The sequence below is a fragment of the Mustela nigripes genome, chromosome 1 (genome assembly GCF_022355385.1).
Source record: "Mustela nigripes isolate SB6536 chromosome 1, MUSNIG.SB6536, whole genome shotgun sequence".
Taxonomy (NCBI): Eukaryota; Metazoa; Chordata; class Mammalia; order Carnivora; family Mustelidae; genus Mustela; species Mustela nigripes.
The window spans coordinates 92,000,324-92,025,808 of NC_081557.1; the positions used below are offsets into that span (position 1 = coordinate 92,000,324).

The 25,485-nt window shown below is 54.9% G+C and overlaps 1 protein-coding gene across 2 annotated transcripts; it reads left to right on the top strand.

Annotated features, from left to right (window-relative positions):
• The first annotated feature begins 411 nt into the window (after positions 1–411).
• PCSK7 (proprotein convertase subtilisin/kexin type 7) lies at positions 412–25,309 on the top strand. 2 transcript variants are annotated; one of them, XM_059416506.1, is made up of 17 exons: positions 412–501; positions 2,008–2,127; positions 2,593–3,072; positions 3,743–3,877; positions 4,476–4,641; positions 5,777–5,867; positions 6,745–6,799; positions 7,203–7,341; positions 8,192–8,292; positions 10,806–10,973; positions 11,703–11,810; positions 12,246–12,348; positions 21,600–21,756; positions 22,310–22,404; positions 23,196–23,289; positions 23,487–23,604; positions 23,897–25,309. In XM_059416506.1, the coding sequence occupies exons 3-17, from the start codon at positions 2,605–2,607 to the stop codon at positions 24,260–24,262; spliced, it is 2,364 nt and encodes a 787-aa protein (XP_059272489.1). In that variant the 5' UTR covers positions 412–501; positions 2,008–2,127; positions 2,593–2,604; the 3' UTR covers positions 24,263–25,309. The 2 variants fall into 2 exon arrangements, with proteins under 2 accessions (XP_059272489.1, XP_059272493.1); XM_059416510.1 differs by lacking the exons at positions 23,196–23,289; positions 23,487–23,604; positions 23,897–25,309 and adding an exon at positions 22,621–22,715 and having other exon boundaries at positions 413–501.
• The last annotated feature ends 176 nt before the right edge of the window (positions 25,310–25,485 follow it).

The following is a 25,485-nucleotide window of genomic DNA, read 5'->3' on the forward strand; positions in this document are numbered from 1 at the left end:
GTAGCCCCCTAACGTACAAGTGGACCTTCCCGGGGACGCGGGGAGGGAGAGAGAGGCGACGGCGAGAAGGAAGGAGACCCGGCGGAGGGAGGAGCTCCTCTGGGAAGGTCCCAGGGAGAGTCGGGGCCATGGCGATCAGAGAGAAAAGAGGAACGAGGTGTTTTTAAAAGGTCGCAACCGAGACGCCCTTTCCAGAGGACGCCATGAAGGGCAAGACGGTCCCTCCGGACAGGGCCCCCGCTGAAGACACCCCGACAACTCGGGGCGGTGGGGCCAGGCGAGCGGAGCCCAGCACGCCCGCACGCTCCTCTCCCGGCGGAGGATGCCCGGAGCGGGAGGCCCCCTAGCGCCGGTTGCTCCGGGCCGCTGGGCCGGGCCGGGTCCCGCCGCTGATTGGCTGCGCCGCCGGGCGGAAGTGATGCTACTGTCACTGGCTCCCCGGGCTCCCGGGAAGCCGCGAGTTTCCGCAGGGAGGCGGCGGCGGCAGCTGCGGCTGGGCCGGTGAGTTGGGAACTCCGTGGGGGCGGGGCAGGAGAAGTCGGAGTGGCCCAGAGCCGGGGGGGCACTGGCCCCTGAGGACCAGGGGGCCGCATCGAGGGCGCCCTCAGCCCCGGCGTGGGGGAGCCCCGGGAGACGGGACACCGGGGTCGCGGATCCCAGGGTAGTAGGGGTCCCTCTGAGGGGAGGGTCACAGTGCACAGGCCAGTCGGGGCCGGAGAGAAGGAAATCAATGAAACTGACCCGGGACTCCACCTGGTTTCTAGGAACCGGGTGGAGAGGCTGCGAGGAGGTCAGTCTCTTGGGACAGTCTCGTTCCAGGACTCAGGGCTGCCCATATTCTTTCTTTTTTTCCCTTGGCACCTGAGACCTATGAAGAGACGCAAAAGAAGTTGGGTGAGGTTGTGATCTGCTTTCAGGGACTATTTAAGGTTCCTTTCCCAGAAACCTGGGGTGGGAGTGGGAGACGGTCCTGCTCTGCCAAGAGAGAGGAGGAAGTGGGGGTCGGGGTTCTCTTCTCTTCCGGAAATGTATGGGATCTAGGGGACTTGGAGGGGCCTGCCTCGGTGGGGGCACTATCTGGCTGCTTGGCGAGATGTTGTTTTACTTAGTAAGGTCTGGGGAAGGCATCTGAGTGTGTTGGGACAGTGGAGGCTGCTGGAGGGCCCGGAGGAATGTGAGAGGGAATGTGCCTGGGAATGCGAAGGAGACACGGAATGCAGCTTTTTGGAGGGAAAAGTCAGGGGGCCTAAGTTCTCTTCTCCCTTTCCAAAGAGATTTCAATAAAATACCTATTTTTCTGTCACGTTTTGGGTTGGATCCCTTTGGGGGCGTGGGGATAGGAAGCCCTGCCTCAGGGTGCCACCAGCACAGAGCAGATGACTCCAAAGGAACCTAGTCGCCAATAGGTACACACAGGTTCTGCTGCCCTCCTCACCTGTCCCTGGCCCCACCATTGCCCCCTGGTTCTAAATGTAGCCTTTCTGAAATCAAACCATGGGTGGCAATCCCAAGTTTGGAGCGTAAGCCCTCACTTACAGGCCACCGGCTGAGCTTGTGCTGAAGGATGGCCATGTTTAGTGCTACTTTCCAATTGTCCAATCATTTTTCCTTTCCTGCTTGCCCACATGCTTTTTAGGCCTGTTCAGTTTTGTTTGCATCCTCGGGTTTTCACCATTTCCTTGCTGCCCCTGGCATCCATCAGAGATACAGAAATCAGGACGTTAGCTACCACCTCATCTTCTAGGAAATAGTACTATCTGCTTCTCTAGGAGGGTGTCTTGGCAACAGTTCAAGCCCTCTTCTGGACCTCTGGGGAACAAAGAAAAGAGGGTGGCATGATGGTTAGGATAAGAAGTACGGTTTCTGTGCTAATCTGCAACCCACTTGAGATCCCTGGAAATGACATTTGATCACTGGCCACTTCCCTTGGTCACAGGTCATGGCTAGCCTCTGCTGGCTCCACTGAATTTGGAATGACACCATTTCTTCTTTGCTTGGGGCCCACAGGTCTGCAGTCTGTGCTGAGAACCGCCACTCCACAGTGAAAGTGATGCCTGGTTTCCATTTGCACAAAATGAGTGTGAGGTGGTTAGCCAGACCAGGAGCTCAACCTCACACAGAGCCCAGGTAGGACTGGGGCACCCGTGTGGGGAGTCAGCCCTGAGGACAACTGGACTGAGATGTCAGCTGGGGGGAAGATTTATGTCCCCTCGAAATAAGGGAGGAAGAACAGTCATGATTTTGCCAGTCACCTACGGGAGCGATACGACTTTTGAGCCCTTTTCAGAGTCGCAGTGGCAAAGAGCACTGTGGTGCCTCTTAGCAGTGGGACGTCCTCCCTGATTATCTGGAGAGATGGCACTGCCATCCTGCCACCTTGCGGGTATCTGCTGGGGTTGTACCTGCCCATACCCCACACCCCGCCCATTGCTCTGGAATAAATGTTTATGAAAAGAGAGGATCCAGTGTTTACAAATGTAAACGGAGTGGATTGGGGGATTGTAGGCTGGTTGTAGGCAACCTACAGGGATGGCTTGGTCTCCTTACAGATTCCCCGCAGGGGTCTCTGATGTCCTTTCTGTTTGTCTGCAGCCTGCTGCTCTGATGCCGAAGGGGAGGCGGAAAGTGCCACACTTGGATGCCCCCCTGGGCCTACCCATCTGCCTCTGGCTGGAGTTGGCCGGGCTCTTCTTGCTGGTTCCCTGGGTCATGGGCCTGGCAGGGACCGATAGGCCCGGAGCCCAGGGTCCAGGGGGGCTAAGCTGGGCCGTGCACCTGGACAGCCTGGAAGACGGCGGTCCGGAAGAGACTCTGGAGCAGCAGGCAGATGCCTTGGCCCGGGCAGCGGGGCTGCTGAATGCTGGGCGCATCGGGGAGCTGCGGGGGTACTACCTCCTCGTCCAGCCGGTGGGGCAGCAGCAGGGGCAGCCGGCGGAGGCTGTGCGGCGGCAGGCAGAGGCCGTGTTAGCCGGGCACGAGGCTGTGCGCTGGCACTCGGAGCAGAGGCTGCTCAAGCGGGCCAAGCGCAGCGTCCACTTCAACGACCCCAAGTACCCGCAGCAGTGGCACCTGGTGAGCCCGGCCCTGCCGCCTGCAGCCCTCAGGCAGAGAAGTTGGGGTGCTCTGTTCTCTAAAGGGCCTTTGACCCTATTACTCTCCCGTTGCCCCTGTCCTTTGCCTGAGAACATGTTTCATTTCTGTTGGCTTTGGTGGCGGGTTTTGCCCTCGGGCTCCTCCTTCCCTGTGCTGGCTTCTGGAGAGCCAGAAGTTGGGGTGTGGGTGCTGGGGCGAGGCTGCCCGGGCTCAGATCCAGCTCCTCCACTTACGTGGAGATTGTAACAGTGTGTACCTGGTGGAGTTCTGATTAGGAGAAGTGAATTAATATGTGTGTGCCTGATGCCTTGTAAACACTTGGTACCACGTTATGTTTTGTAGTGTTCATAGGATATACTTTATATGGCTGAATAGTATCCTCCAACGCTTGTCCTTGCCACCATTTCACTTTTAGCACCAGTGAAGGATGCCAGGCCTTCCTGGAGAGTGAGCCCGTGGGAAAGCCCTCCCTTGTCCCCCTGTCCCCACCCAGACCTCTCTGTCCACAACCGCTGTGCGGCTCTTTGGTGGTGGCCGGGAGGGAAGGAAAAAGGGACTGCGGACTCTGACTCATCTGTCTGTGAGCTATGTCGTGTGTCACTAGGCTCCCAAGGCTCTGGAATAGTTCCTGAGCCTATGTTTCCCACAGAATAACAGGCGGAGCCCTGGCAGGGACATCAACGTGACAGGTGTATGGGAACGCAATGTCACGGGGCGAGGGGTGACTGTGGTGGTGGTGGATGATGGAGTAGAACATACCATCCAGGACATCGCACCCAACTACGTGAGTGGCCCTGGCGCGCCCCCTCCGACGCCCACATCTTATCTCCTTCTTGTTACTGCCTCAGCCTGGCCCCCTTTCTTAGGGGTCCCCGGGCCACACAGAAGGGCCTGGGAGGTGGGATGGTGTTCTTCATCCTCCCCACTCCCACAGCCAGCGTTCCAGTTTGGCAGTTAAGACCCAGGGAGAGAACTTGGCGTGGCACTTCCTGGTTCTGGCTGCTGCTCCCTGCCCTGGGGAGTAAGGAGTGGCCTCTGGAGGCAACTTGCCTCTCCCCAGAGTTCTGAGCACCTTCCTCCTCCAAAGCCTGCTCTTTAGGTAGCTCTAAATCTCTTATCCTGGGCTTCCCAAGCTGCAGGGCTGTCTCCTGGGCCCGTTTCTGTAACGGACAAGAGAGAGGTTTGCTGAGACCTGGGGCACTTCTCAGTTTTGCCCCATGTGTCCTGTTCTCACCTCTGCAGCCTGACAGAGAGGGATGGGCCTCTTGCGCTGGCTGGGAGCCCCAAAGTCCCCGGTTCCCCCAGGTCTCCTCTCCCCCTGAGTGCCAGGACCCAACCCATTAAAACTTTTGAATGACCACATGTCCCCTCCAATGTTTCAGAGCCCTGAGGGCAGCTATGACCTCAACTCCAACGACCCTGACCCAATGCCACACCCGGACGCTGAGAACGGCAACCACCACGGCACGAGGTGTGCGGGAGAGATTGCCGCCGTGCCCAACAACAGCTTCTGTGCCGTCGGAGTGGCCTACGGGAGCCGCATAGCAGGTACCTTCCGCTCTAGCCTCAGTGGGCTTCACTCCCCGCCTGCTCCTCTCCCAAGGGCTGACCATGTTGATCAATGCACATGGAATCAAGCAAAGGATAAGTTTATGACAGATAGAGCTGTAGGATGTACCAGGTCATTGATGTTTGTGAGTGCAGTGGTGTTTCAAACATGCTGTTAGCCGCAAACCCTATCATATAAAACATATCAAAGAGGGAATGGTCTTGAAGTGGGATGGAGGCCTCGAGCCCCAACCACTCACTCACTTGCCCCCTTTCTCTGATCGTGGTTATGTCCCGTCAAATGACCAGCTCACTGTAACAATAACTCCTTTTCCTTATCTAGATTATACTTGTATTTCCCTAACTTCCCAAGGACCCTCTTAGTTGCCCCTCTTCCTTCATCCTGTCTGTGGAGACGCCCCTCCCATCCCCCAGTCCTTCTGAAAGTTGCTGTCTGCGCGCCCTCCTCTCAGGAGAGCTGAGCAGCCCTGGCCCCTACTGGAGCTTGTTCTAAGGCTCTTTCTCTTAGTCTTCCTACATCAAGAGGGAATGTACGTCAAGGGGGAACGGGAAGAGCCTGAATAGGAAAACCCTCCCCTACTGCTCCTAAATGCTTGGAACCTGCAGACAGAACGGATTGGCTGCATTCCCCTTATTCTCCAGCAGAGGGCAGCAGCCCTCTCCATAAAGGAACTACTGAGTGAGCCAGAAACTTCCTGACCCCAGTCCCCTCCCAAAGCTCCATGGCTACCTGACCACCAGGATGTGACCCACCCCATTTTAGAGGGTAAAAGTAGGCATCCGTGGAGCAGTAATGGTCATAAGTACCATTTATTAGGCACACTGTATGTGTCAAGCACTGCACCCAGGCTCTACAGGATTAAGGATGCAAATAAGGGAACCTTGACTGCCTACATTCTAGCCCAGACCTCGTCCTACCAGCCCCGATGATCCTTAGAATCCAAGATTCAGCATTAGTTAAACAAACAAACAAAAAAGCCCATTTTGTTACATACACATGGTTTAAAAAAGAGAGCTCAGCAGGGAAAGGAAGCCTCCCCATGTGGCTCTCCACCACCAGCTCCCCATCGGGGACCCACGTGGTCGGGGAGCTGATGTGGCCTTCACCGCCCAGGTATCCGGGTCCTGGACGGGCCCCTCACGGACAGCATGGAGGCCGTGGCGTTCAACACACACTACCAGATCAACGACATCTACAGCTGCAGGTACGGCTGGGCGGGAACGTGCAGCCCCCACAGCGGAGCAGCAGGTGCCTGCTGGAGTCCTCTTGCTGCCTTCAGGCCGGAAGTCCGCCACCTGCTTCTCCAAACCCCTGGCCCTGGGTTCTCGGTCGCAAGCCCTACGCCACCCCATCATCAGGGGCCCACACGAGGAGTGTCTGCCCCGTGTTTACCTGTTTCGTGACCTCCGAAGGGCTCCTTTCCCACTACAGCCGGGCAGAACATGCAGTGCCAGTTCCCGCCACCCTGCAGGCGTCAGTGCACCTACAGCTTTGGGTTTTGGCGATAGGTGGGGAGCGGGTGGGGCCTGGGCTCCTGAGAAAGGGGAAACCGAATTTGTGCTGCCCTCACAGCACCGATGGCACCGGCTCTTCCCCCAGCCGTCACCCCCTTAAATGCATGAGGTCATCCATAGAGGACATTTCCCTTAGAGAAGGAAGAGAGAGCTCCTCAGACCCAGGAACTCACACAGACAATGTAGGTCCTTTGTGGGTACTCTGCCATCGAGCCTTGTCTGAGATCCCTAGATCAGAAGATGGGGTGTCCTCCAGTCCCTCTCTACCAATATGTGTCGTCTCCTGCTCCCTGGGACCCAAGAAAGGATTTTCAGGGGCAGGTGAAGTGGTCCTAGAGGGGAAAGTTTCTAAGGGGAAAAAAAGAGCCTTGTCACGTACTTCCATTTTCCACTTTGGAGTGAAGGCTGGATCTTTGAACCCTGTGTCCTTTAATCATGGGGGGCTTGGACTGGAACCCTTGGGAGGATAGGAAGAGCCCAGGCAGGGCGTGGCCACTTGGGACTGGGAAGCCTGGGTGGGCCACCACTGTGGGGCTCTGGCTCTTCCCTCTGGGTATTTCTCAACAGCTGGGGACCAGATGATGATGGGAAGACAGTGGATGGTCCCCACCAGCTTGGAAAGGTAACTGAACTGTGTGAAGATTGCGAGACCCAGGACACCCTCTTCGTTCAGATCAAGTCGCTCGCTTTCCCAGCCTACCCCATCCATGGGGCCAGACTCACAGCATCCAGACCCACCACCCCCTTTGGGGTGACTCCTTCTAACCTGGAGGTGGGGCAGCACAGTTAACACCAGTTAACTGTGGCCCCACGGATCTGATAAGCAGCAGACTTTCATCAGACACTTGCTCAACTCCCAGGTCCCTCCCTTTCTTGTTTTCCATCTTTAAATCTCTCTCTACGTTGGCCCAATGCCTTTGGGCTTTTTCCCCTTTTCTTTCTGGAAGGGGGGGAGAGGACTGGTATGGAAGGTAGAGGTCTTTCTCTGAGCTCCTCAGCTGACCCATGACCGTTGTCCTCCTCAGGCTGCCTTGCAACACGGGGTGATTGCTGGCCGCAGGGGCTTCGGGAGCATCTTTGTGGTGGCCAGCGGCAATGGCGGTCAGCACAACGACAACTGCAACTACGACGGCTACGCCAACTCCATCTACACTGTCACCATAGGTAGTGGCCTGGCGGTTGTGTGTGCATGAGTGCTTGGTGTGTCGCTCCACGGGGAGGGGACTCTATTTTGGTGTGTGGGGGACTCAGTGGGGGGGGGGGTGTTTTGGGATGTGTATCCCTCGGCGGTAGAGGGCTTCCATATTTTGGGGAGGGTGTCCCTCAGTGGGGAGGGGGGAGGGGCTGTGGATTTGGGGGGTGCCCTGGCTTCCGTGGTGTCTGTCTGTGTGAGCATGATCTTGTCTTCAGAGCCATATAGTTAGGGGGGACTAGCCCTGCTTCTGGGGATCTCAGGACTTCCTTAGATGTCACCATACCCCAGGAACACTTTCAGCCCGTCATCTGGTTAGGCCTCTGCTCCAGCCTCCCTTCCCATGGGCCACTTGGCTCCTGCTTGAAGCCTTCCCTGACCCCTACGAGCCTGAATGAAATGCCCGTCCCTGTGCCCTCCCACCACAGCATCTGCTGCCCCGGTTGCATTTACTTACCTTACTTCCTCTCTGACTTTTGGCTCCCTGAGCTCGAGACCGTGGCCTTTTCCATGTGGCCCCGATGCCTCTCCCACTGCGGGATCCGCAGTAGATCATTAATGAGTGAATAAACGTGGACAATGTGTGAACAGATGAGTAGTAATCAAGGGGAACACCCTCAGTTCTACCGTGCGGCCTACTGAAAGAATGGTACTAGGGCCCAGAATCCCCTCTGCCGTTTGAGGTTACCTGTTCGGGTGAGGCGTATGTGCCCTCTGAGGCACTTGGGGGGCAGAGATCATTTTTTAAACAAAGGACAGCCTCCCAGACGATAATTGATACCATCAGGCCCCTGGCGCACGTCTCCCCTGCTCTGCCCCCAGGTGCTGTGGACGAGGAGGGACGGATGCCTTTCTATGCCGAGGAGTGTGCCTCCATGCTGGCGGTCACCTTCAGTGGTGGGGACAAGATGCTCCGAAGCATTGTGAGTGCCTCCTGTGCCCTGTGCTCCCCGTCACTGTCCCACAGGACACCCCTCAGGCAGCACGGCTGTATTTCTCAGGGTCGCTGCTCCCCCGCCCCGCCCCGCCCCGCCCCTCCAGTTCCTCTTCTCCAGCAGATCAGAGTCTCATCGGGGCATGCTGCTGTTGGGAAATCAGAACTAGGGCCCTGAACAAACCTGTACGTGGTTTTTACCTGCAGCATTTTAACTTACGAATATATGTATTTTTATAGAGACTAGTACGTATCACCCTGATTAAAAAACTCTTTTGAAATGTCTTCTTTTGGTGGAATTTGGGCTTTGGCTAATTCCTGTGGGGTTAGGAAAGAACCTTCATTCCATTACTCTTTAGCCCTTACGTAAATACTATGAGTTCTGGTCATGTTCCTCATCGGGAGTAAAGCTAGTGGTTGTTTTCACGGGATGGGCGGGAAGAGGAGTCTGGGAAATGTCTGTCAACCCAAGAAACACTTCTTTCCTTGGAGCTAGAATTGGAACCACGTCCAACAAGGGATCAGAGCAGGGGAGTGGAGCTTGTCACGCTGGGGAACCTTTTAAAGAATTCAGGCTCTGCTGCCCACACCCGCTGGCTTAGCTCCATCCCGGCGTGTTCAGGCCAGGTCTCTGGACTGGGACCCCAGAGCTCCAGGGAAGAGCTGGGCTAGAGCCTGGGGGTGTCCTCCTTCTCCAGAGGCCTGGGGACAGACGTCTCTCTGGAGCTGCTTTGTCTTCCTGCTGGGTCACATTCCTTCTCCAAAACTGAAATTCTGTTTTGCCAGTAAGTGACTTCTGGCCAACGCACAGTTCCAAGGCCCTGTGCCCGTGGCCCTCTGCCTCCCGCCCCCGCCCAGGGAGAAGGAAAAAGGGAGTGGGCTAAAGGAAACACATCAGAGAGGCTTTGCCCAGCAGGCAGGCGTCGGATTCAGAGGGCTCCCTGCTCCCCAAAGGCCAGGCTGGATGAGAAGAAATGGCAGGAGCAAACTGTGCTCTTGGTGCCCTGGCAGAAACTGGGGAGCCCACTCGCCGAGGCCTCCCTAGCATGGTTGAGACTTGCTCTGCAGTGCCTAGCTGTTCTAACTCCCCTCCCCTTCCTACTCCCACCCCCGCCTCCACCTGAACTGTCCCTGGCCCAGAAGTGAGAGGAGTTTATGTAGCCAAGGTCCCAGCTTTGGGATGTCCTTGCCTTGGAAACCCGCTGCAAGTTCTTGCTCAGTGACCAGCAGTCTCCTTGGAGGCAGGGTGAGCAGCCTGTGCTATTCCCCCGCTGGGCGCCTGGGGTGCTCCCCTGGACTTTCCCAGGGCTGCCTGGGGCTCCTGCCGCCCTAGGCATGTTCACGGCCCTCACAGCTACCCCTGAGACTATCCCGTGACGCTGTTTCCTTAACAGGAAAAAACCCAGTCTGCTCCCTGGCACAGACCAGCCTTCCCAGTCTCGTTGAGGCTCCAACTTGGAGGGCTTTTTCCTTTTTCTTCGGGGAGCACACGGTGTCTGAGTGAAAATTACATCTCTTGGCAGCTGCTGTAACAGCTGGGAGGGAAGCAGTGAGTACAATGGAGAAAGGGCAGTTCTTGGCAGAAGTTAGCACCCTGGTATCTGACCCAGAGAGAAGCCTGGAAGGAAAAAATTCTCTAGTCTTAACATTGGCACCATGGCCTAGATCCAAAGAGCCACAGCGTGGGGCAGATTTAGGCAAACCCTTTATGGCTCCAGGGTTGATTAGAGCATGAAAAGAAGAGCTTGATGCCATCTGTCCCCGTGAGGTAACTCCCCTTCCCCACCCCCACCTCAGAACCACAGGTAGAGAGGGGGGCTCACGGGAACCACACTGAGGCCCCAGGCCCAGAGCGGTGAGGCAGTTTGGGCCAGGGCCGGCAGGCCGTGTAGACACGAAGCCCACCCTGAGCTCACAGGGTGGGCAAGGACTCAGCTCCCTCTCCCTGGGAACACACTCCCTTTGTTCCCACTGATGTCAGTCCAGCCCTTGTCACCGAGCTGCCAAGTTGGATTTCCTTGAATGGTGCTGTCACTGTTGTCACAGCTCCAGCTGGGGCCCGGGAGCTCCCCCAACCACTTCCTCCGTCTAGCATGGTCGCAGGGCCCGGAAGGTCGGGGTGGGAATTTGGGAAGCTGTTATTAGAGGAGCAGGAGTCAGGAAGGCTGTCCTCTGCACATAAGGCGTCTCCCACAGCGCTCTCTCCTTTCTGCCTGCAGCCAGACCCTCCAAAGTAGCTTTTTAGTCTTTACTCATCTTTTCTCAGTTCTCCAGAGCTTGTCCTACAGGGCCTTGAAGGGTTAAGGATCTCCTTTGTGCTGACCCACTAGTGGGCCTCCCTCTGGTCAGAGGTTCGGTTCTCACAAGGGAAGGGCCCACCTGAGGGGCTTACTCTGAGCGCCCACCCCCCCACCCCAACCCCCCCACTGCCACCCCCCACTCCCCCGCATAGCACCTGTGCACTCTGTGTCTAACCCCGCCCTCCTCCCATCCACTCCCCAGGTGACCACTGACTGGGACCTTCAGAAGGGCACAGGCTGCACTGAAGGCCACACGGGGACCTCGGCCGCGGCCCCTCTCGCAGCGGGCATGATAGCGCTGATGCTGCAGGTGCGGCCGTGCCTCACGTGGCGGGATGTCCAACACATCATTGTCTTCACAGCCACGCAGGTGAGACCCAGCCGCCTTCCCCACGCTTCTGCTTCCGTGCACATGCAGGGAGAAGGCAGCTTCAGACTCTCCCAAACGCGAGGGGCCAGATGCTTTCCAGAGTTGCCGGTGTGTAGAACAGGCGCGAGTGGCCCGTCAAGATCTCAGGCCTGAACTCGTTCATACCTGCTCTGCCTGAGCCATTTCACCTGCTGAGCAGCTCTCTGGGCTCCCTTCCTCCAGGGCCTGTGACTCCTGGTTCCCTCTCCAGGAACAAGCCGGGAGGGTGGTGACATCATGAGGCTTGGACCTTTTGTTCCAGCTCTCCTTGGGGAACCCTGTCCCCTTGGCCCCAAGTGGGAGTCTGGTCCAGGTCAGCCAACAGGGGCAGCAAGGAAACCCGAGTTACGTTGTTGACCTTGTAGTTGCCCCTTAAACAACATGGGTCTGGATGCATGGATCTGCTGTCAATGTATTTTCTTTTCCTCAAGATTTTCTTGATAACACTCCCTTTTCTCTGGCTGACTTTACTGTAGGAATACAATACATTATCGATGTGATGTACAAAATTTGTGTGTACCAACTGCTTCTGTTCTCCGTAAAGCTCCTGGTCTGCAGGAGGCTATTCGTAGTTAAGGTTTGGGCAGTTAGAAGTTAAACATGGAGTTTCAGCTGTGTTGAACTGACTTGTTCAAGAGTCGGGCGTACCTGGGAAACCCGAGAGACCAAGCGGCACCTCTGTTCTTGCAGTACGAGGATCGCCGTGCCGACTGGATCACCAACGAGGCCGGCTTCAGCCACAGCCACCAGCACGGATTCGGCCTGCTCAACGCCTGGAGACTCGTCAATGCAGCCAAGGTGAATGGGTGTTGGCAGCGCGGGGACCCCTGCCTGGCAGGGTGGGGGGGCGGGGGGGCAAGTGCCTAAAACCTTGCCTGGCACGTCGTAGGCACTTAATAAATGTTCTTCGTTTCGTTTACCCTCTTGCCATCTGACACCCATTTTTCAAACGGAGAAGCAGGCTCAACACGCTCACAGAAGTTCCCGAACTGTTAGCGAGTGTAGCTTGGGGCTCCCAGGGTGCGCTGGGCCTCCTCTCACACCCTGGACGCAGCCACTCGCTCTGGTTCCGTGTTTCGGTGCCGTAGGGTGCGCTCCCAGGTGTCGGCAGGAGCCTCGGGAGTGAAAGGAGGTGATGAGGACAGGAGAGAGAAGAGCTGGGCCCCGAGAATCGAGTGGATGAGTGTGCGCGGCCCGTCTCGCTCATTCACCACCACCCCTTTCCTTTACTAGATCTGGACCTCTGTCCCTTACTTAGCTTCCTATGTCAGCCCTGTGTTAAAAGAGAACAAGGCTATCCCGCTGTCCCCCCACTCACTGGAGGTCCTGTGGAATGGTAAGTAGTCAGCAGAAAGGGGGTTAATCTCGGGCCTGAGGTTTGGGGCGGGGTGCCGGGGAAGTCCAGCTCATCGGCCCTGCCCGACTCTGCCCCCTTCCTTTAGGAGCTGAGCTCCAGGCAGACCTGTGGAGTTTTCTTTGACCATTTTAGGACATGTTGCTGCTTCTGACTTGGCTGGCCCCCTGGCTGCTTAAATAAGACCTTTCTCCTGAGTTACTAGTAGTGGAAGGAGCTGCTGAGCAACCCGTTAGAAGGGCGGGACGGAGGGGGAGGAGTGGCCCTGGGACTTGAGCCACAGAGGCAGGACTTGAAAGATGCTGCTCCGACTTCCAGGCTGGGGACTGGCCAGGCAGACCCCTTCAGCCCAGTGGCCTTTGGATGAAGAAAATGAATCTCTTCCTTTGACTCTCCGGCTTCTGTGATACAGAAGCCTGGTGGGGTGTTTGGGGCGGGACTGGAGGATGCCGAAGTCTTCCCCAGGAGCCGTTATCTGTCCTATGTGCCCGCCTCCGTCACACCCAGGCTCCCTGGGGTTGTGTGAAGTGCTGCGGTTGAACCCCTTCCCGGACAAGAGGGCAGCAGGATGGGGATGCTTGTGCCCGGCAGCAGATTCCCCCGAGATCCCGAGTGAGAGTTTCCGTACTCCCAGCTCCGAGGGGGATTTTTTTTTTCCCCCCTTAAAGAATTTTGCCAGTCAGAGTTATTTGCTATTTTTTGTGAAGACTGAATCATGCCATGTTTTGGGCCCAAATTAGAACTCCGTCCTCACTTACCCCAGTTTGATCCTAGAGAGTGATCAAACCAGAGCAAGAATAAGAGGAGGAATGGCCAAAGAAGGGAGCCCAGAAGGGAGGGGCAAGGCAGCTTCCCTCCAGTAGAGGTTTCCCCAAGAAGTGTTCCGTTGTCTCTCTCCCTAACGGTGTCTGTCACTTGCCCATTCCCTCTACGTGGAAGGAAATCCACGGGCCTGGTTCATTGCGTTTTCCGTAAAAGGAATGCTGTCTTGGAAAGGGCATCCACCAAGGCAGAGAAGTCCAGGAACATTCCTGGGAATGCAGTTCAGTAGGAACCTCTAGGCTTTGCACTGATGAGTCTTGGAGATAGTGAACCTTTTAACCGGCACCTCTCACCCAGCATTCCCCCACTGTCCTTTAACTAACAAAGTAATGCAGAGTCGCACTTGCCAAATGGGAGTTAACTTAGAAGAGGGTTGGGGGCCTTTCGAGCCTCATCATCCTCTGCTTCCCGCTGACCAGGGGACCTTGCCCCAGCACGGGTGACAAACCTCCCCGGCAACCGCTTCTTTGTCACTAGGAAGCATAAAAGCAAACGTTGAGGTTTGGGGCAGGGTGCCCGCTGACCTGGACATTGTCCTGGACGGAGAAGAGTGGAATGGGCTAGTGGGCAGAGAGGATGAAGCAAAGGGAGGTGTAGACCCAGAGTTCTGCTAGCGTGGGGGGCAGCAGGCAGGACAGCTGCGAATTTCTGAGTTCAGCGAAGGTGTCTTCTCTCTTGTGGCTCCGTTTACCCTCCAGCAGACAGGACAGAAAGTACAAGCCTGTGGGCGCACTTGGAGGTTGAAGGGACTGTAGTTAATATGGTTTAGAGCAACTAGACAGTCCACAGATATGCCCCTGTGACCAAGCTTGGTCTTTTCCCCCAGACCGGGGGGAATCGGTGTCTGAGGGTTCAAAGTCAGCTGTTTCTAAGAGGGACGGAGCTGAAGGTCGCCGAGAGAGGAGAGGAGGTACGGTACTGCTAACACTATAGAACGGTGGTGTCCCACAGAACTTTCCACAGTGATGGAAGTGCTCTCTACCCACTGGCTATGCGAGGGCTATTCAACACTTAAGATGTGGCTAGTGTGAGTGAGGAGCTAAGTTTTAATTGTATTATATTTAACTTCACATAAATAACCGTGTGTGCCGCCATGCTGGGCAGTGCAGTGATGGAGCCAGACGGAGGATGTGGGGGAAGCGGGACCGGGGCCCCTTGGTTCCCGTAGAGCTGCCTCGGGGTCTGAAATCACTACCAGAGGGCAGGAGGGGCAGCGGGGTTGGGGAGGAGTATCTAACACACGAGAGCATCTGCATGTCTTCAGGGAATATCCTGAAGCCCCTTGTGGTTACCCTGTTACCCTACTTGAAGCCTGAGTGTAACAGGCGAGGCCTCCGTGGAGGCAGGAGTCCTGCTGCCTCTCTGTGCCTCCCCTGTCCCGCCCACCCTCTCCCTCTGCACTGACTCTTCTCCTGCCTTCACACGACCTTGGGTCACCTATGGGGAAACAAATGGAAGTCCCTGTCGGCCTTTAACCTGGAACCCTTAAAAGTGAATGAACTAAAGCCACCAGTCACTTTTTTTTTCCCCCCAAATTTTATTTATTTATTTGTCAGACAGAGATCACAAGTAGGCAGAGAGGCAGAGAGAGAGGGAGGGAAGCAGGCTCCCTGCCAAGCAGAAAGCCCGATGTGAGGCTCCATCCTAGAACCCTGGGATCATGACCTAGCCGAAGGCAGAGGCTTTAAACCACTGAGCCACCCAGGCACCCCAGCCACTGGTCACTTTTAGCACCCCGTCTCTATCACTGAAGACTCGGTTCCATGGCTCACAGTGCCCCCTTTCCCGGTCAGGCACGGGGGTTAGTTCAGAGTTCATCCTTCTTGACCTTTCTGCCGCTGTGACCTTATTCACGGGACCCTGGCAGCAGCCTCCCTCCTGTGCAGCCTCCATGACCTCCTCTCTCCAGAGCCCTCTCTTAGCTCTGCTGCCGAGGTGCTCATGTCCTTTGTGGGCCTGGTCACCGCTCCCAGCCCGTGAGTGCCTCCTCATACTCCTCTGTGGCTCTGTCTCCTCCCTCGGGTCTCTCCCTCTGCCGTGCAGCAGGTCTTGTGACTTCCACGAAGGATTCTTAGCTCGAAATCTCATCCTCTGATCCCTTACCTGTGGGAAGGATAGAGATTGTCAGAGCTCCCCCAAGATCACGAGCGCAGGAAGCCCTGGGACCTTCTGGCCAAGGGGGCGGGGGGGAGTTGAGAAAGACCCTGACTTATTCCCAAATGAGAATAATCAGACAGTCCTCATCAGCTGGGACTTGAATCCTTCTTGGGAGCCAAGCACCCTTCTGAGTGTTCCTTCATTTAACTCCGTAACTCACTTGGTTCCGGCGTCCCCACGTGCGCAGCCACCGGAGTCTGTCTGCACCAGTAGAAAGGGCATGTGGCATGGCCCCACACATATCCTAACACAGACGGGCTCTTGTGGGACTCTTTTTGGATTCCATTCTGCTCTGTGACATTCTGGAACATGGCATTGATGCCTTGTGAGCCCCTTGTCTGCCATGTTAACGCTCTCCTCCGGCCATGCCACCGGTTTCCCCCTGCAGCTTCCTCTGCCTGCGTCACCGTGCAGTGTTGGGTGTCCCACCATCACGGCACATCACAAATACGACATTTCAGATTTCATTGTCACCCTCCAAAAGCCAGCTTACTTTCTAGGCTTCTCCCATTCTCCGTTAGAGCCCTTGCCTCGCTGTAGAGTCGCACGCTTGAAGCCCTGGCGTGGTCAGCCACTCTGGACCCCTTGCTTCTCCCCAGGTCTTGCCCTGTCCGTTCCCGTGCAAGGCCGTCTTTCCGTACTTCTCTGCAATGTCTCTCGATCGATTCACTCATTCATTCTGCTAACGCGAGACCCACCTCGTTCCAGGCACTGCGTTAAGTTCTGGGGATTCAGAGATAGGACAGGATTCCTGCCCTTAGGACCTCACCGTCTGGGAGGGGGAAGGCAGCCTGTCTGCTGTAGAGATGACACAGTGTCCAAGAGATGACCCCCACCCAGGCAAAACAGGAGGGCTCTTAGAGAAGCTAGAGACCGACCTAAGCTGCGGGAGGAGGTGAGGAGAGGGCCATCTAGAAGCAGGGGCCACATGTGTAGAGTCCACAGAACTTCAGGGAGCCTCGAGTTGTGTGGCATGGCTGGGGCAGGGCCAGACAGAACTGCTTGTGCCTCAGTAAGGAAGTTGAATGTGACCTGGAGGTCTGTATGTGGGGAGCATCTGAGACAAGTTTTCACGAGTTGCTGGTAGGGGAGGGTGAAGGAGACCAGTCCCTTGTCTTTCAAAACTATATACTCGGTCTCTGCCTTCACATGACTCTGGGAAGGAGAAGTGAGGACTACTTTTTTTTTTTTTTTTTTAAGATTTTATTTATTTATTTAACAGATAGAGATCACAAGTAGGCAGAGAGAGAGAGAGAGGAGAAAGCAGGCTCCCCGCTGAGCTGAGAGCCCGATGTGGGGCTCGATCCCAGGACCCTGAGATAATGACAGGAGCCGAAGGCAGAGGCTTTAACCCACTGAGCCACCCAGGCGCCCTGAGAAGTGAGGACTATTGATGGAACAAGATTGGCTATAAATTGATAAATACTGGAGTTAGATGTTGAGAACACCTGTTCTATTTTTTATATATATCTGGGATTTTCTGTAGTCAGAATGTATATGTATGAATGTATATATAAATATATACGTGCATTTATGTTTTTTAACATATAAAAAGATTTCCAAGTTTTTGAGCTTGAGCAACTGTCTAATTAGTAGTGACATCAAATGAGATGAAGAACCCAGGCCCAAGAACAGATCTGGGCAAGGGTTGGGCAGTATGAAGGACCAAGGCCTGGAATTTGGCTCTGCTGTGTTTGAGGTTTCGGGCAACACCTAAAGGTTATATGCAGAATGCAGTGAGGAAGTAAGTTCAAAAGGGAAGAAAAGATCTGGAGGAGGAGGTCCCCAGGGTAGGTGGGCAGACAGAGGATAACAGGATAAAAGAAGACCCGGCAAACGGCCTGGGACTGTGTTAAAGTGTGGTGGTCCGTGGAAAGACCCTTCCGGAGGAGAACAGGAGGGATGAGATGGGCTGGTGGGGGGAGGGGGAGGAGGAAGTCAGGAGGATGATATTGTGGGAACTCAGGGCTGTCTCAGTGAGAGAGGGCACGGAGACAAGGACGGAAGGGGCGGCCCTGGGTTTGCTGCACAGGCCCCCGGTGCCTTCGAGAACCGTTGCCAGGTACTCACAGGGGCAAACGCTCCATCTCAGCTGGTTGAGTAATTCGTAGAGGCAGGAGATTTCTGGTTAAAGATGGCAAATTGTCACGTCCTTTTATTTCTACTTTCTCCCAAAACCTCACCAAAAAAAGAACAAAGGAATACTAATGGTATAAGCACAAGGACAAAGAGAATGGGAGAGAGGCCTTAGCAAATGAGAGATTTCTTCACATTTTTAGAAGATGAAAAACGAATGGAGTAGTGAGCAGGGCTGAGAAAATTGCATACCAAGTGTCTGCAAGGGTGATACTAAGAAGTGAGCCCCTTCGTGGCCCAGAGTCCCAGCGGGTTGGGGACTCAGAAATCCCATGTGCTCCAGGAGACAGTGGCGGGTATGAGGCGGAGAATAGGGATCCGTAAAAAGGTAGATGCTGGAGCACCTTCTCCCATCCTTGGCAGCCAGATGATGTCCCTTCCTTACTCCGCCAGGAGTTGGGAGGTTTCTTGTTCCAGAGACAGGGAATGTCCTGGGAGCCGGGGCGCCTCCCCTCCAAGCCAGCTGCCCAGATCCCAGGGCCCTGGCAGCCAGGAGCTTGGTGGTTCCTCTCTGGGGCAATGGAAGGACCCCTCACAGAAAGACTTGGAGATACGGACACAAAGGGCTCCTCCATGAACCAGTCTGGGGCCAGGCCGGCTGACTTTAGTTAGGGAAGCCTACCAGTACAAAACTCCACCATCCTTAGAGCTTCCGACTGGCTCTAAGCCAATATGGATCACTGGCTATTTGGGGAGAAGATAAGCAAAAACAAAAAACCTCCAAATCCTAAGGATGTTGTTTTTAATCGCTAAAACTCAGCCAAACTGCTTATCCTGGGGTACGGGATAGGTATGGGGATACATGAGAAGGTCGAGTAAAGATGCTTTCACATACTGCCTGAAACTGGTGGAGAGGCAGTGATTCCACAAGGAAGAATAAACCAAGGGAAGGAGAGGATGGGGGTGGGGGGGTGTAGGCAGAGAGGAGACAGAAGCCCAAGGCAGGAGAGGAGGGTCCCAGCCCAGCGGCACGGCAGTGGATAGGAACGGGAACCAGGGAGCCCGAGATGGAGGCACTGGTGGAGCTTCCAATCTGTTTGTTCATTTGAAGAAATAGTATCCAGAGAGGCCATGTGGTTCTTTTGTGCAGTAGGAGCATGAGTGATGGGGGATATGGAGTAAACACAGGACAGTTACTAACTGCAGAGGGGACATCAGCAGATTGTTCAGAAAATGAAATACAATCGTTCTATACTACTTGGCTAAATCCCACATAAGATTTATAAGGCTATAGTAAGGAAACAAAATATTAATCTATCTAAAAATGGTGCTATAATTATTTTGAGAGGACAGAGGGGACGGCAGGGTAGGAAGAAGGTCAGTGTGGTATCAAATCCTCACGGGCTGTAATTAAAAGTCGATATATAATGTCTAAAACTGATTAACCATGAAATAGTCACACATGCCTATTATTTGGGAACATGAAGGTAGATCCCAGAAGAAAACAACCGAGAGCAGTAAGAAGTGTTTGCTTCTGGAGAGTGGCTCAGGAGGATGGTGAGGAAGGGGGTAGGAAGTTGCTCTTTCACTTTTAAAACCATGTATACTATCTTGACAGGAAAAAATGTTAAGAATGAACGGGAGGGTAAGAAGTAGAGATAGAGAATGTAGACATCTTTTCCAAGAAGTTTACCAGTAAAGGAAAAGATGTAATATCTGATACTTACATAGTCTTAATACTTGGTATACGTCTAAGTACTTCATGTGTATGAACTAATATAATCCTCCTGTCAACCCTAGGAAGTAGGTACTGTTACTCTCCAAGTTTTCCAGATAAGGAAATGAATCCTATCCTCAGAGCTAGGACAAGGTGGGATTTGAACCCAGGCTGGATGGCACCAGAGCCCACATTCTTCACGCGGTGGGCAGAAGAGAGGGAAGGGTTGAGAAAGGGTTTATTTGTTTTTGGCTTTCATCTGTAGCAGCAAAGACATAAGAAGATCAGGCCAAGAAGATGGCGAATGGGGCCGGTCCAATGTTGGACTCTGGCCAGACAGTTGCTGTGGAAGGAAAAGAAAACCCATGAAGCTTGAGAGAGTAAACAAGAGGGCGATGGAGAGCTGAGCTGCAGGATCTGAGCTGTTAGAGAGGAGCTGGGGGGGCGCCTGGGTGGCTCAGTGGGTTAAGCCTCAGCCTTCGGCTCAGGTCATGGTCTCAGGGTTCTGGGGTCAAGCCCCGCATCGGGCTTTCTGCTCAGCGGGGAGCCTGCTTCCCTCTCTCTCTCTGCCTGCCTCTCTGCCTACTTGTGATCTTTGTATGTCAAATAAATAAAATCTTAAAAAAAAGAGAGAGAGAGGAGCCGGGTAGCACCCAAGGAGATGAAGGAAGAGCTCAAGAAGGGAGTGAGGGAAGCGGAGAGATGAGATGTCCTTGTGCTCAGAGAAGGTGGGTGGGACATTGGCTTGGAAGACTTGCCGCGTGGAATGAAAGACCATTCACACGTGCACACATCTATGCCCAGGGAGAGGTCCAGATCAGTATTTCCCAACACGTTATCAAGAAGTGTAGGAACTTTGTTGTCGTTTTGCTCAGCGGCTCCTCTGATTGTTGCATTGCTTATCTGATGAAACCCACAAAGAGAGTTTCTAAGCTGTTTGGAAGTGAGGCAGTGCTGGATAATGATGTGGCCTGGGGTGTCGTCATGGAAGTGGGTGCTGAGGTCGGGAGGTAAACAGTATGAGGTCACGATGACATGGGACAGCAGTCCTCTGGGTGCCGTGTGATAGTGGATGACGGCAGTTGGTGCATTTCTGTGAGCGAACTAGAGTGGGGCTGAGCGGGAGGCCGGCGGACACATGTCCTGGAAGGACAGAAGGTGGTGTCATGGGTTGAGCCTTGCCTCCCGTCTTCCTTCCGTGTAGCTGTCCACCACCCTGGAAGGTGGAGGTGCTGGTCTCCACCTCACCTGTTGGAACGGATCGGTGGGAAGAAGTACTTTAGAAAGGACGGCGTCTCCTTGCCCCCTAATTTTCCACCATCCCCCAAGGAATTCTTCCTTTCCATCCATCCCCTGAGGAGTTCTTCCATGGCAGTCATTCACATTTTTCTTAAACTTTGTTTTGAGATAACTGTGGATTCCCAGGGAGCTGCAAAGCCGTGCTTAGGGGAGTCTCATGCACTCTTCTCCCCGCATGAAGGTCTGAAAAAATTCCAGCCCAGTAGCAAAGCCAGTAAAAGGACATGGCTATGGTCCATGAAGGATACTCAGACACACACTCCTGTTTGTACGAGTGTGTGTGTGTCGGGGTGGGGGCAGGGCTCCCTCACAGGTTTGCCACACCTGGAGCCTTGGGTACCCACCACTACCACCAAGACCCAGGCCACCCCAGCCTCACTAGACTCCGTCGTGTCACTCGGTGGCCGTGCCCATGCCCTCAGCCCCATCCCTCATGCCTGGCAGCCACTCACCTGGCAGCCTGCTCCACGCTGCTGTCATTCATGAGGATCACGCAGCAGAAGTCACGTGCTGCATATCCTTGTGAGACAGGCTTATTTTTCATTCAGCACCATTTCCTCCAAGTGTATTCCATTGACTAGTTTTTTAGAAATTTGTACTGCCTTCTTTATGAAACACATTCATTTCTCCCCTGCCTTTGGGCCATCTCCCCTCCTGGAACATACCACTGCCCATAGCCCTCTCGACTGGGCTGTGTTCATCCCCTTCTCCGGAGGCTCTCCCTGCCCCGTGCCTAGAGCCTCTCTGTTTTTAGCATCAGTTATGTACTCCTCACACCGTCTCGCTCTCCGCTAGCAGGTAGAAGGCAGAGATCATGTCCAACTTACCTTTCTATCCCCAGCATCTAGTACAGTGCCTGAAATGTAGGAGGTACTCGGTAAATTCTTCTTTGGATGAATGAATGGTTGAAGCTGCCCTGTTTGGTTCTTACGTTGTGTCTTGAATATGTGATCTTCCCAATGAGACACTAAACGAGATTTTCAGCCCCTTGAAATCAGCCACAACATCCCATTCACTCGCCTGTGCTGGGTCTCCGTTAGGGCTGCGTTGGGTATCTGTATGTGGGTTCAGTGAGTATGTACCTTTATGTGTGTTGGGAGGAAGTGAGGGCGTAAGTGTTGATGGGGCCGGTTTCCCAGCTGCCCAGCCTGACTTCCCACAGTCAGCAGGACGGACCTGGAGATGTCGGGGCTGAAGACTCTAGAGCACGTGGCAGTGACAGTCTCCATCACTCACCCACGCCGTGGCAGCTTGGAACTGAAACTGTTTTGCCCCAGCGGCATGATGTCCCTTATCGGCACGCCTCGCAGCATGGACTCGTACGTATGCCTACCCGCACCTTCTGGGCTTTTTTTGGCAATGAGGAAAAGATAGAAAAAAGGCGGACACGGACACTGTCCTCTGCTGTCATGGCACTGGCTGACTGTGGTGGCGGGATGCCATTTCCTACCTGCTTCGTAGAGGTCACTTAAAACATGCTAAGCACCGCACTTGAGAAATACTTCCTCTAATGCTTACATGAACGATGCAGAGGAGACTTTACCCTCTTTTTACAGATGAGGAAACAAGTCACAGAGCTAGTAAGTGCCTCAGGAAGTAACAGTAAGCCTAAATCTGTCGAGCTCCCCGGCCTGTGGTCTCTCCACATCTGCTTTTCCCACTAGCACATGCTGACAAGTCCCTCAGCTCATGGGATCCCTGGGGAAGGGACAGCACTTGGGGACCCCTCATGGCGCGCTCCCCAGTAGCTGGAGCTCTGGCCACAACAGCTATGTTCTGATGGCTCCTACAGTTAGAAATCATGTTTGTGGCAGAGGGTCGGTCCCCTGCCCCACGTCTTCTGCATTTTCTACTCTTTTCTTCCCCCCCCAGAGACCCAAATGGCTTCAATGATTGGACCTTCTCCACTGTGCGGTGCTGGGGGGAAAGAGCGAAGGGGATTTACAGACTTGTGATCAGGGATGTAGGTAAGCCCGCCCCCCGCCTCGTATCCCCCACCATCTGGCCCCTCTGGAGCTCAGAGTCCCTGCAGAAACCGCCCCATGGAGAATACTGCCATCGGACCGACAGGGTAGCTGCCGAGAAATACACCCCATCTAGAACATGGGCCCTGAGATCTGAGACTGTTCATTGATCCTACCTCTCATGTTCCTTGGAGAAGTGACTGATCCATTTTTCCTCAGGATAGCAACAAAAATTCCTTGTTGAAACCACATTTCAAGTCCTTTCACATATAACCATCCTTCGACCAGCCCTGGTAGGCAGGTAAGGGCAGGACTAATTTTCACCATTTTTTGGTTGTTTTTGTTTTTGGTTTTTTTTTTTTCCCTTTGTTTTTTAACTGAGGCCCACCCAAGGTCTGAAGTGACTGGCACAAGGTCACACACTATTCCAGTGAGGAGAGTGGCAACGGAACCCAACTCTCCTGGCTTCCTGCCAAGTTAGGTAGTCACTAGACTGCTGGTTTTCAAATCTTGCTTTAATTTAGTAGAAGGACATTTTTTTCCCCCCAAGCAAAATCCCAGCTGAAACCCTAAAATGTGAAGGAAAGAAAGGCAGAACATCTTTGCTTCAGAACCACACCTTTCAGCCTCGCTGTCTCCATCCCTGAGGGCCCCCGAGAAGCACCTCAATAGAACCCCTGGGCAGTGGACCGTGTGGCCAAGTCCCCCCAGGGGCTGGGGTGGGGGCGGGCCTCTGCTGTTTGCACAGCCAGTGTGGGGGCCGAGCTCACGGACTGCCCCGCTTGCGGCTCTAGGAGACGAGACGCTCCAGGCTGGCGTCCTTCGGCAGTGGCAGCTGACCCTCTACGGCTCTGTGTGGAGTCCAGTGGACATCAGGGACAGGCAAAGGTGGGTTCCGGGCACACGTGCCGGGGGGAGGCAGCTCCTGGGGCCAGGAGAAGCCATGCAGGGAGCTCCACCGCCCTGGGACCCCTTCTTGCTGTGGGCCTTCCTCCCTCCCCAGCTGTGCAGTGGGAGAATCAATGACGCCAGGGGTCAGGGAACCAAGTTCAGGAGGGCGTCCTCCTCTCTTTTCTTCTGCACAGACTATTAGAAAGTGCCATGAGTGGAAAATACCTGCATGACGGCTTCACTCTGCCCTGCCCTCCTGGGCTGAAAATCCCCGAGGAAAACGGTTACACCATCACCCCTAACACCCTCAAGGTACGGGGGCCCAGCCTCCAGCTCCAGGCAGGCGGGAGGGCAGGAGTGTCCTGGGGGGTCTGGACCTTGCTGGGGTACTCCAGGTGACTTGAGAAGTGACGGGTTGCAAGGAGCTGGCTGGGCCCCCACTCGACTACTAGATCTAAGAGGGAGCTTCTTGGGTGGGGGCAAGGGCTTTGGGGTGGGAGAGGCAGTCCCGAAGGTGAGATTTTCTGAGCTCATTGTTCTGGGTTGAGAAAAGCCACAGGCTTTGGGAAACCATCCCTAACTTGGGTGCTTGACTTTTCCCCAGACTCTGGTGCTGGTAGGCAGTTTTACCATCTTCTGGACCGTGTACTACATGCTGGAAATCTATCTGAGCCAGAGGAATGTGGCCTCTCACCGAGTTTGCAGGAGTGGACCCTGCCACTGGCCCCAACGAAGCCAAAAAGCCAGGGAAGAGGGGACAGAGCTAGAATCAGTGCCACTTTGCAACAGCAAGGATCCAGACAGAGTGGAGACAGAAAGTGAGGGCCCTCCCACCACCTCTGAGCTCCTTGCCCCAGACCTGCTGGATCCAGGGGCCTGGGGCCTATCCCAGGACAGGAGTACCCTGAACTGCCCTCATCATCACCTAGCCCCAGACCTGCTGCAGGGGAAGGAGGAGCAGATTTGCTGACCCAAGGCCCAACAGGCTCAATATGGGACAGACTCTTCCTTCCCAAAGCTGGGGAATCTTGGAAGCCTGCTCTGAAGTCCCGGGAGCCCCGGAGAGAAGGCGGCCTGATGCTCCCATCGGGAATCCACAGGCTGGAGAGCACCCTCTGACTGTCTTCAGGGAGGCCGAGGGCCTTCTGAGGAATCGTGCCGTGTGAACAGTGTGGCCATGGCCACTGGATCTTCCTCCGACTGGACAGGAGCTTCCGGTTAGAAGGTCTTGACCAAGGGCTCAGCGCCCCCCCCCCCACAATGGGGCAGGCCTGTCTCCTCATTTCTCCTGGGCAAGCCGGTGATGTGGGTCAGAGGGACCCTCATCCATGCATGGGTGGGGCGGCGGCTGCTATGGCCAGAGGAGTCTCTCCGCAGAAACGTCCACGGGGTCACAGGGGAACAGGGCTCAGGGTGAAGGCTGGGAAGGGCCCGTGGGTATATGCCTGTCCTTTTAATGACCCAGGACCTAGAAAGAGCAATCTTTTCCTGTGCATCCCTCCCCTTCCTGCCTCTACCTGGAGCCTAGGACCTACTGGTATGATAGTTAGCCCTTGGCCCAGCACACTCACCCTGAAAGCCGCTGCCTCCTTAAGCCCTGGTCAGAAGCCAACCTTGAACACAGCCCTGACTCCTCCACCATCGCCCCCCACCCTCCACCCTGAGGGATCGGTACGACACTCCTGGCAAGGCCAGGAGGTTGGGCACGGCTCCCCAGGGCCTGCGGGGCAGGTCTGCAGCAGTACGACAGGGGTCCGCCACTGCCACTCCAGCCCTGCGAATGCCCTGTCTTCCTCTGCAAAGCGCTCAGGGAAATGGCCTTACCCGCTGGAGGCCAGCTATCTGCCTGACCAGCTAGGACTCCTCCCGGCCTTGGCCTCCTCCCCTCTTCTGAGCTAGTTGGTTGATCTAAATTTTTTTTTTTTTAACGCTTAAGATTTGGGTTTCTCTTTTCGCAGCAACATTTGGTTGAATGTTTTTCTGCACAGCTTTTCCAAAATAAAAACCTTCCACGCAACTCTGCCGCTCCGCATCCCCTTTCATCTGCCTCCCAGAGCTCATGTATGTCACTCCTCTTGGCCTTCGGTCCCCGTCCCTGAGATTCACTCCTCCTCTGCCTGGGCCTCTGAAGGAAGCTGACCCCCCCTGGGATCCCTGAATTCGGGGGGTCCTTCAGAGCTGACAGCCAGGAAA

What these genes read in the sequence shown, in the direction of transcription:
- PCSK7 (XM_059416506.1), top strand. Translation starts at nt 2,605, where the DNA reads ATGCCGAAGGGGAGGCGGAAAGTGCCACACTTGGATGCCCCCCTGGGC. An exon ending in AACGACATCTACAGCTGCAG is followed by an intron (nt 5,868 to 6,744) that starts GTACGGCTGGGC and finishes ATTTCTCAACAG; the next exon opens with CTGGGGACCAGATGATGATG. An exon ending in ACTTGTGATCAGGGATGTAG is followed by an intron (nt 22,405 to 23,195) that starts GTAAGCCCGCCC and finishes TTGCGGCTCTAG; the next exon opens with GAGACGAGACGCTCCAGGCT.